Raw genomic sequence first — 11,200 nt, forward strand, 5'->3', positions numbered from 1 at the left:
TGGGGAAATGAAGATGAGGCACTCAAGAGGCAGTTAACACTGACAGGTAGATGTGAGCTGAGAGGGGCACAGGCAACAGCCTAGAAAGCTAGTGGAGCCCTGGTCCCCAACAGAGCCCCAAGGGGCCATGGAAAACCATCTTCTCCAGCCCACACCAGAAGCCTGGTCAATTTATGTCCTATAGAACTGTAAAGACACACCTCTCTGGGAAAAGATGGACCACTCCTTTCAGTTTCTCAAACTGGCCATGCCCTTTCCTTCCTCTGCCAGGAAGACTGCCCTGCCATTCCTGCCTCCGCTTCCTACCCTGCTGGTTTGCACCTGCTCTTCCTGCAGGGCTGACCTGTGGGTCTTGTCCTCAGCAAAACTACCCCGATCCAGACAAGCCAAACCACTCTGCGGGCTAATCTCGCAGACCCGCCTCCTCCTTCCTGGCGCTCACCACAGCTGCCGCTCACTGGTAAGACTGTCACTTCTCAGTGTCCATCTTAGCCCCTAGGACTGGGAAAACATCTCTTCTGTTCAGCCTCATGTTCTGGTACTGGGCATCACTCCTGACACCTGATCCCCTCGCAAAATACGTGATGGATGAATGACATCGATGCTGAGTGAGGAGACCGCGGCTTGTGTACTCTGGGGACACGGAGATCCACACACTCCCCCTTTGAGCCCTCCAGTCCCATGTGACCATATTTGGGGTGAAGTCAATCTCAGGCAGTTTTTCCCTAACAAGGGCCGCTTGTCTCCTGCCTGCTTTTCTCTAAGCACATGCTCTACAGGATGGGAATGGGATTTCATCAAGTGGCACTTAATGACAATCTCTCTCTTTAAGTAAGTCATTTTTTAAATCTTATTCACCATCTTTGTGATAAACAAAGCCCTGAATAACTGCTGAGAAGGGGCCTTTGCTAGACCTTCCATTGCCCTGCTGCTGCTGCTAAGTCACTCCAGTTGTGTCTGACTCTGTGCGACCCCATAGACAGAGCCCACCAGGCTCCCCAGTCCCTGGGATTCTCCAGGCAAGAACACTGGAGTGGGTTGCCATTTCCTTCTCCAATGCGTGAAAGTGAAGTCGCTCAGTCGTGTCCGACTCTAGCAACCCCATGGACCGCAGCCTACCAGGCTCCTCCGTCCATGGGATTTTCTAGGCAAAAGTACTGCACTGGGGTGCCATCGCCTTCTCCGATGCCCTAGTTGCTTCTAATAACTACGATGGCACCTACAATACCACTTTTAACTCATTCCATTAAATGGGGAAACAGCATTGACGGCAGTCACATGCTCTGGCTTGCCGCCACATCAGTAAGCTTGGGGAACGTACATTCAGAATGATTTGCTATCTTTTGGTCTATGATGTACCTTGTGCATGTGACAAATGCCTTGTCACAGAAAATAAAAGTCAAGTGGCATTATTTATAGGTTTCTCTGCATGGTCTGTTCAATAGTCCATGACTCAAACACAGATGTCCTGGGTCATTTCAGATACTCATAAAAGTAATACCCCATGGGCCTGTTCTCTGGGGTTATTAGAAAAACAAAACAATGGTGTGTCCCTAAGACTTTGTGCATGAAAAAGCCTGGCACGTTTCCTAGCATGGGCTCCTGCCCACAGGTGGTATGAAGTTTCTCAATTTGAGGAACTTGGTTTAATCACATTAATTATGCCTCATGTAGTTACTACTTTCCAATTTCTTGGGTGACCATTTTTTTTAAGTTCATGAATTTATTCAAAATGCTATGAAAGTGTGGCCGTGCTAAAGAGATGACAACTATAGACTGTTGAGTTACTGTGTGAAGAGAAGGATGGGGAAGGATTAGAAAGTCCCCAGTAGTGCTGGGAAGATCCCCTGGAGGAGGAAATGGCATCCCGCTCCAGTAGTCTTGCCTGGAGAATCCCATGGACAGAGGACTCTGATCAGCTGCGGTCCATAGGGTCACAAAGAGCCAGCCACGGTTGAAGCGACAGCACGCAGTGCTGGAGAGGAACACAATAACAGTGATGGGCACTATTTTTTTTTTAATTAAAAAACATTTTTTTGGCTACATACTACAGCATGTGAGATCCTAATTCCCTGATCAGGGATCAAACCCTTGTCCCCTACATTGGAAACACAGCATTAACCACTGGACTGCCATAGAAGTCTGAGACTATTGTTTTAGATACTGCATTTCAAGGTCTTATTTTGTGGCATGCACTGTTCAGAAGCACATCTCATCAAATCACTGTGATGATTAAATGACATGGATATTGAGATCTCCATTTGAGAGCTGGGGAAAACTGAGGTTCAGAGGTGCAGTGACTTGCCCTAATGGGGTCTACAGTGTCTTTGTGATGGATTTCTCAGCCAAGAGGATTCTCAAGTCTGAGGTGAGAATAGATGCTGGATAACTTACTGTGGCCCAGGCATCTGCTCTGGGAGCAGCACTGGGGTTTCACTGTATCTCACAAGTGTATTTCACTGTATCTCACTGTATCCTCCCCACCCCTCTTCCTTGGTGGCTACTCATCAGGGCCGAGTGGCCACTAATCTCTTTTCCTCCTCTTTCTGCCAGGTTGCACCATGTTTGCACTCCTATGCAGAGAAAGTAGCCACAGTTATTCAGTCTCTCTGGCCTGTTAGAATAACTTTTGTTTACAAGATATTTTATCCCAATCAAGGATATGACCTATTTTCTGAAGATGCTCAGCAGAGTTTCGTAATGATCTGCAGGCTGGTCTCAGTAGGTTGACCCTGGGGACCAAATTCCTAGAACATTCATATGAGAAAGACTCTTCAGCTGCCAAGCACTTATTCCTGGTGAGGGAGCTGAGGTTCAGAGAGGGGAATAGGGACAACACCAGACAGTAACCAGCGCCTAGCCCCCAGTTCCTGTGCACGTATTTATTCATCCGGGCTTCCCTGGTGGCTCAGTGGTAAAGAATCCTCCTGCCAATGCAGGAGACATGGGTTTGATCCCTGAGACAGGAAGATCCCCAGAGAAGGAAGTGGCAACACACTCCAGTATTCTTTCCTGGGAAATCCCATGGATGAGGAGCCTGGCAGGCTACACCCTTGGGGTCGCAAAAGAGTCGGATATGACTCAGTGACTAAGCAACAGCTTTCATTCAGCCACTTCCCTTCACCAACTTAATTCTGCAGGAGATGAGCAAAGTGCTGTTCCAGGTGTTGAGGAATCAACTGCCAGCAAGCCTCACAGAGCCCCTGCCCTGGTGGAGCAGAGACTCCAGTGTTAATGTTACATCATCACACAGCTCGACACACCACTTGCTGTTCTCATCCCCAGGAGATGAGAAAGTGTATCCCTGCCCATGGCAGGTGTGGGCGATTCAACAGGATAATGACGGTGAAAGTGGAAACCCCCACTGGAGGATGACACTTCAGCCCGGCAGCGACCTTCATAAGAAATCAAAGTTTCTCTTGGCAGGGGAGGTTTTTCCATTGTGTTAGGATATTTTTGGCAAGAATAAACCCAAAGACACAGTTTAAAGGGCATGCACACACACACACACACACACACACACACAGTGAGGGTTGTTGGGGTGGGCCACTTTCATGGGGTCTCTGGTGGACACTAGCTGAATGCCCTCTTTAGCATGGGGTCCAGAGGTGGTGGAAGGGCCTGTTTTGCCCACAGGTTCCCTCTCCTACCTTGTCTGTGGGGGCCCCCCACCACGTCTTCTGATTTGATAAAATCTGCAGCTTGTAGGAGGGTTTAGGCCCCTCCCACTAGGAGTGTCAAATTTGCCCACCCTGGTGCAGCATAAAATGTTGTATTCACTTTGTGACTCAGAAGTTTTATTCCATCCCTGGGAAATCACTTAACTTTGAGGAGGAGGCCAGCATGCCCACTGGCTTTCCGTGGTGCACCAGCAACATTGCAGGACTCCAGCAGAAACTTGCTAAAGAAAAATGACAGCCCCCGAGGGTATTTACATCCCCTGGAGATGGCTGGAATTCTTCTTCCAGAATTTAGAATTGATTTTCAAAATCAAGAATGCAGTTCTGAGTTTGTGCCGTGCGCTGCTGCGTATTCCAGCAATAATGAGAAGAATCAAGTGCACACGGCAAAGGGGATGTTTAAGTTCTAGAAATGGTAAGGGTTTGCGGAGGCCACCAAGATGTACACCTCCAGTGTCGTTTCTCTCCCCTTCTAGTCTTTCGAGGGGTTTCATCAGCAAACCAGTCACCGAAATCGGTAGGAAAGTGCTTTCTGGAAAACACAGCTGGCCTCATTTGAATGAATCATAATGCATTTCTCCTGGTTCTGCTCTTCTGCCCTAGATTCGTTTGTTGGCGGCGTCATTGGCCTCATTTTTGCCTACATTTGCTACAGACAGCACTACCCGCCTCTGGCCAACACAGCCTGTCACAAACCCTATGTCAGTCTCCGAGTCCCGCCCTCGCTGAAGAAAGACGAAAGGCCCACGGCCGACAGCGCGCCCAGCCTGCCCCTGGAGGGCATCACCGAGGGCCCCGTATGACCCAGACCTCGGGGGACGGACTCTGAGCCCAGGCCTCGCTCCTCCACCCCGACCTCATCACACAGTAAAAGAGGTTTTCTGTAACATGTTTCTCATTCGTTGTTTCTCCAAGTTCTCCTTCCGCTCCCATTTTGTTGACGATGATCCTGCTACATTCCATGTCTACTTTCAGCTCTCCTGAACTGGTCAAGAGAAGGGCCCAGGAACATTTTGTGAGAGACACGTGGAAGGAGGCTGCCGGGGTGGGCGGGTGCAGCTTGGTCGATTCCTCCTTCGAGATGTTTGCCGTCACGGCCACCGTCCTCTGTTTTCATGGTTATAAAACATAATAAAACCTCCCACCTGGAAGACATGGTGTTGGCGGTCCAGTGCACAGATCATTCGGGGCTGCGGTGAGTTTCACATCCACCCCCAGCGTGGAGAGCCGGCCCAGCTCTAGCTGCCGTGGTTCTAGGTACTGAGCTGCAGGCGGAGACTGACAGCCTTTGAGAACTGTCAGCTGATCACAGCTCTGAACTGGAGTTGCAGCCTGGAGCTGCAGCCTTGACATTGCTAGGGCTCTTTGAATCACTGAATCTGTTACCAAGTCCAAGCTCAGTCTGGTCATCCCACTGAGCCAATAATTGGGAGACAAGGTGTTGAGGCAAGGAATAGTGACTTTATCTGGAAAGTCAGGCATCCAAGGAGATGGTGGACTAATGCCCTACAGCACTGTCTTACGGGGTGTGGGTGCTGGTTCCTTTTATGGAATAAAGAGAGGGAGGAGGTCAGGGAACAATGTATGAAGGCCATCAGTCAGTTCAGTCACTCAGTCCTGTCTGACTCTTTGCGACCCCATAAACCGTAGCACGCAAGGCCTTCCTGTCCATCACCAACTCCCAGAGTCCACCCAAACCCATGTCCATTGAGTCGGTGATGCCATCCAACCATCTCATCCTCTGTTGTCCCCTTCTCCTCCTGCCCTCAATCTTTCCCAGCATCAGGGTCTTTTCAAATGCTCTTTGCATCATGTGGCCAAAGTATTGGAATTTCAGCTTCAGCATCAGTCCTTCCAATGAATATTCAAGACTGATTTCCTTTAGGATGAACTGGTTGGATCTCCTTGCAGTCCAAGGGACTCTCAAGAGTCTTCTCCAACATCACAGTTCATAAGTCTTACAAAATATCTCCTGGTTTGGTCATCCTCGGGGAGGGAATGTATTAATTTCTTCTTTTCCACAGCCATTCACACATGGTCAGGGCAGGGAGTTTCCTAAGACACTTTTAACATTCAGGCTGAGGGGCAGGGTTCCCTGAGGCAGGCCATTATGCGTGCTTATAACTATAGACAGCAATCCTCTCAGTGATTATAGTAACAAAAGCAACAGAAAACAAAGATTAAAGTAAAAGAAATGCCAACATGGAATTACATTTTGTTCTTCCCTGTTACAAATCTAGAAGGAAATGAGATGAATCATCTCACACATAGGTTTCTACCAAACAGGAGGAAAATACAGATTGAGAGTATGGGGAGAGGGTCAAAGCAGTGTTCTGAGGGCTGAGGGTACCACATCCTTTCAAGGGAATGGCTGGGTGATGCTGGAGTAAAAGCAGCCTCTGGGTAGGAGTTTTTCCCCTTTAGGGTCCTGGTGCACAAAGGGTTCGTCATGTGGCAGCATCGGGTCCCCAATCCCATCTGGCAGGTAGCGTTTCAGCGTGCTGGGGCTCCCTCAGAAGGTGCCAGAACAGAAACAGAAATATGCTGTCTCTGGCTCAGCTCTTCTCACCGTTTAAAGGTGGCCAGAGGAGAACTGTGTGCAGTCTGAGTACAGAGCCCACCGCTCCTCAGCCAGCTTGTTCTTTTCAAAGCAGCGAGCAACCTTCCGTTCAGTTCTGATCAGACGTGCCAAGTGGTTCTCCAGATCCTCCAACCATGGGATGCATTTCTGATGTCTGAAGACTGTCACTTTCCAGCAGTCCCTGTAACAGACTGCATCTGTAGGGACTCGAGTGGCTGTCGAAGCAGTTGCCTGTGTAGCTCTGCCCTGGGCATGCCAGTTAGAACCATCAGGGTGTCTTTGATCAGCCACCTCAGCTGTGGGCTAAGCCTAGGAGTGCCTGTACCACTTGCAAAGATCTTATTAGGTGAGCTCCAGTGCAGCTCTCTAGAGCTATGGTCCTTTCAACCCTGTGTCCACACCCGCCAGGGACCAACTATCCTATTGTGGGGTAAGGGGAGGGGAAGTCTTGAAGTCCTTCCAAAGTCAGATATTTTTAAATTGCAGCAGTTACATTCATGAGTAACTTTGAAAACACATATGAGATACTTTAAAAGCTAAATCATAGCAATTCATAAGACGATTTTAAATCTGACTTCCCTTATTGCTCAGTGGTAAAGAATCCACCTGCAATGCAGGAGACAGAGGAGATGAGGGTTTGATCCTTGGGTCGGGAAGATCCCCTGGAGTAGGAATGGCTACCCACTCCAGTATTCTTGCCTGGAAAATATCCCATGGACAGAGGAAACTGGCAGGCTACAGTCCATGGGGTCGCAAAGAGCTGGACGTGACTAAAGAGATTAAGCATGCAGCAATTTTAAATGCAGAGCCAAAATTCATATAAAATATAAAAATTGAAACAGTATTCTGATCTAACTAAAAATTCTATAATTTTGAAAATAAAGTTAAATATAAAAATACAGGAAAAGAATCCTTTTGCTACCTGCTGTTAAAAACAATCCACCCAATGCCTCCCTTATATTTCTTTGATTCTGGTTTTCCCCCTACTCTGCATAGCAAGCAGGAGGAAAGTGAGAGAACCACACTTCAGTTAATGATGATGACTTAACATTCTGGACCATGAAATGTAAATTTAATATAAAAACTTACATTTAATGATAAATGGAAGGAAAAGTAACAAAGCACAGAGCATTGTTAATGCTGATGATTATTAAATTGAAAGTTCTAAGACAGGCCATGTAAAAGCTTTCATTAAATTGTAATTAAAATCACAAAGGACGTAATAACATGAAGTGTATGGCAGGATCCTTAGGAGACATAATTACCAGGATGAGCCATTTCACAAAAGGCAGGTGTTTTGTGGGTGCATGTGTTTTAATTTCATGCTCTATTAAGATGAAGGAAATGTAGCATCACAAAGCATTAATAAAATGGCTGAGAATGAAGTCATTTGTTCCCCAGCCCCTGGTCTTTTTTGGAAGTGAGGAGTTACTAATTCAGTCTCTGGCAAAGCAGGTTGGAGACAGTTCGCACAGAGCCCAGCCAAAAGCTGTGATCCGTGAGGCTCTTCCCTCCCCTTGAGAACGTGCTCAGTCCATCTGCACTAGCTAGAGCCCTGTCCTGTGGCCAACCAGAAGTCAGGGGGCTTGGAAGGGAGAGTCCCCATCATTTTCCTCTGCTCCCTTTCTCCAGGTCCTCAGGTTACTTGCACATGGGGGCGTGGTAGTTTTCTTGTTCCTCTGGTTACTGATTCCCAGGCGCCACCCCAGAGCTCCTGAATTAGACGCTGGGGAAAGAGAACCCGGAATCCGTAGTGAGGATTCACAAGCACTTCTCAGACCCCTTGCCTGAAAGGCTTTCTCCTGTCTCCCTTTCTCTCAGAGGGACAGGCTGGAGGGGCAGGGAACTAGTCTATGGAGCTGTTCTCAGGGCGTCTTCTTCTCTGGGAGGGAAGGGTCTCAGAAATTATTATGTTCTTTTATTTTCTGTTGGTATTTCCGTCTGTGCTGCATGCTGTGTCCCATGGAGCCACATGGACTCTGAAGTCCAAATCCCTAGCGTCTCCCTTGATGGTTTCTTTTCCCTGATTCCCTTTGTCCGAGGCATAAGCAACACCTCTTGGTTTTACCTTCGAAATACACCCCACACTTCCCCATGCCTCACTTGCCCACTTCCCCCCCGACCTTAGCTGTGGCCACCCTAGTCCAGGGGGTCACCCTCTCTCACATGAATGGCTGTGATGCCTCCTACCTACCTCCCCACGTCCACTTCTGGCGCCTAATCCACGATGCACTCAGAAGCCAAAGTATCCGTGTGTGTGTGTGTGTGTGTGTGTGTGTGTGTGTGTGTTGCAGGGCCCAGCCCTGAGACCAGGTAAATATCCTGGGGCAGGAGCTGTATGAAATATATGTAATTCACAACTCACATGGTTTATTGCACCCAATTAGCACACGACACAGGTTAGACAGAGTAGGGAAAATAGAACCAGTGGGTAATGAGCCCTCCCAGGAGAAGTCCAAGAAGGAGATGTCTCTGCACAAGCTGTCAGGCAACAGGGCACAGGGCGGCTTTGTCCAGAGCAGCTACCGGCAGCCTGGAGTCAGGTCCTTTCAGCAGAAGAGCCTTGTAGCCACATGACTTGGGGGTCTTTTTTGAAGGAGGAACTGGGGAGGGTTCTTGGCTCTAACAGTTGTCCCTTCTGTTTCAGTGATGTGTGTGGCCCATCAAACTTCTTATCCCAGGTTCCCCCCTTAGTTTATCTCTCGTAGACACCCACAGTCCTACTGCAGGTGTTTCAAAACAACACACATGGACGTTCACATTGACCACTGTGACTCTGTTTTGGGCTACTTAACATGTCCTAAAAACATGGCTTAAACCCTAAAAGTTTCACAGAAAACAAATCACCTCATAACTGTGTTCTTTTTTTATTCAGGTATTATTTATATTGGGCTTCCCAGGTAGCTCAGTGGTAAAGAATCCACCTGCCAACGCAGGAGACTCAAGACATGTGGGTTCGATCCCTGAGTAGGGAAGATTCCCTGGAGGAGGAAATGGCAACCCACTCCAGTATTCTTGCCTGGGAAATCTCGTGGACAGAGGAGCCTGGTGGGCTACAGTCCATGGGGTCACGAAGAGTCGGACACGACTGAACCACAATATTATTTATATAGGATAAACTCACCTTTTTTGAATGTCCAGCTTTTTGAATTTTGATCACTGTACACAGCTGTGTGACCACCACCAGTGATTAAAGTGCTCCCTCCTCCTGGAAGTTTCCTTCTTGCCTCTGTTCTCCACGTCCTCCTCCATCTCTAGTCCCAGGCGACTGTGGATCTGCTTTCTATTGTAAGGTTATACATTTTCTGCATGCATGCGTGCTAAGTAGCTTTAGTCATATCCAACTCTTTGTGACCCTATGGATTGTAGCCTGCCAAGCTCCTCTGTCCTTGGGATTCTCCAGGCAAGAATACTGGAGTGGGTTGCCATGCCCTTCTCCAGGGGATCTTCTCGACCCAGGGATCGAACTTGCGTTTCTTACGTCTCCTGCACTGGCAAGCAGATTCTTTACCACTACCACCACCTGAGAAGGTCTGTGCCTTTTCTAGAATGTTGTATAAATACAGTCACATAATATGTGGCCTTTTGTTTCTGACTGCTGTCTGTTTTTGCCATCTAGCCTCCTCCCTCACATCTGCTCTGGCTGCCTCCTCTCTGTTCATAAATCAGCTGAGTAGTTTATCGCCTCTGCATCCCTGTGCCCTCTGCAGCTAGCAGCTCTGCCTGGCTCTTCCTCTTTCTCTTCTTCCTGGTCTCAACTCAGATGCCTTCTCCTCTGAGCATCACTCGCCAGGCCAGTCTTCTACTCTTCACTCACATGCACACACACACAATTATATTTTTCTCTCAGGTTCTCCTATTAAGTTCCTTCATGTCACAATTATATTATTCATATATTCTTACACGTTGAATCACCTCCCTTAAAGTTCATCTGTTGAAGTCCAAACCCCCAGTATCCTAGGATGTGACCTTATAGGGAGAGAGGGTCTTTACAGAGGTAACCAAAGTTAAAATGAGGTCATTGTTGTTTTTCATTCTCTCAGTCATGTTCAACTCTTTGCTACCCCCATGGACTGTAGCATGCCAGGCTTCCCTGTCCATCATTATCTCCCGGAGTTTGCTGAAACTCATGTCCATTGGATCAGTGAGGTCATCCAACCACGTCATCCTCTGTCCCCTCTTTCTCTTCCTGCCTTCAATCTTTCCCAGCATCAGGGTCTTTTCCAATGAGTCTGCATTAGGGTAGTACTAATCCAGTATGATCAATGTCTTTATACAAAGGGGAAGCTTGGAGACAGATCTACACAGAGAGAAGACCGAACGAAAGCCACCATGGACACGCCAGGGAGAGAAGCCTCGACAGACCCTTCACTCACAACCCTCAGAGGACCCCACCCCGCTGACACCTTAGCCTTGGACTTTTAGCTCCAGAACTGTGAGATGATGGGTTTCTATTGTTTAAAGCACCAGTTTGTGGTACTTTGTTACTGCAGCCTGAGAAAACAAATAGATTTTTTTCCATTCTGCCCTCACCAGAGTGTAGGTCTGGTGGGTGCACGGCCCCATCTGTCTCGTGCACAGTTCTGTTCCCAGGGCCCGGCACAGAGGAGGCCTTGACATGTTGCTGAATTAGTGAATGGGAACATCCTCTTACTGTTCCTCACCGTTATCCTTCTAAGGTTGGCTCATGAAGTTAAGTTACCTACTCAAGGTGACAGAGCTAAAAGCAAGAGAATTGTTGATTCCTGGTCCCACATCATTCCAACTATTCCATAGTTCCCTGAGGGCCAGCTTGAAAAAAAAATCCACCAGCCTCTCCTTCTCGCAGAATATGGAATGCTTATTCTCCTTAAAGTGCTTCAGAAGGTTCACATTTGGGCTGTAGCCTGCCTACATGCATGGTCAGTCTTGTCCAACTATTTGTGACCCCACGGACCGT

The 11,200-nt window shown here is 48.0% G+C and overlaps 1 protein-coding gene across 4 annotated transcripts in view; it reads left to right on the plus strand.

Moving 5' to 3' along the window:
- PLPP4 (phospholipid phosphatase 4) overlaps positions 1-4,809 on the plus strand; it is a 149,264-nt gene extending 144,455 nt beyond the window's left edge. For 2 of the 4 annotated variants that reach the window (XM_055560613.1, XM_055560614.1), the window contains exon 7: positions 4,284-4,809. In XM_055560613.1, the coding sequence (XP_055416588.1) occupies positions 4,284-4,483 (200 nt within the window). In that variant the 3' untranslated portion in view covers positions 4,484-4,809. Of the gene's footprint in view, positions 1-270; positions 461-4,283 lie in introns of those variants that run through there. The other 2 variants (XR_008707161.1, XM_055560615.1) reach the window with 2 other exon arrangements.
- The last annotated feature ends 6,391 nt before the right edge of the window (positions 4,810-11,200 follow it).

The sequence above is a fragment of the Bubalus kerabau genome, chromosome 22 (genome assembly GCF_029407905.1).
Source record: "Bubalus kerabau isolate K-KA32 ecotype Philippines breed swamp buffalo chromosome 22, PCC_UOA_SB_1v2, whole genome shotgun sequence".
Classification (NCBI taxonomy): Eukaryota; Metazoa; Chordata; class Mammalia; order Artiodactyla; family Bovidae; genus Bubalus; species Bubalus kerabau.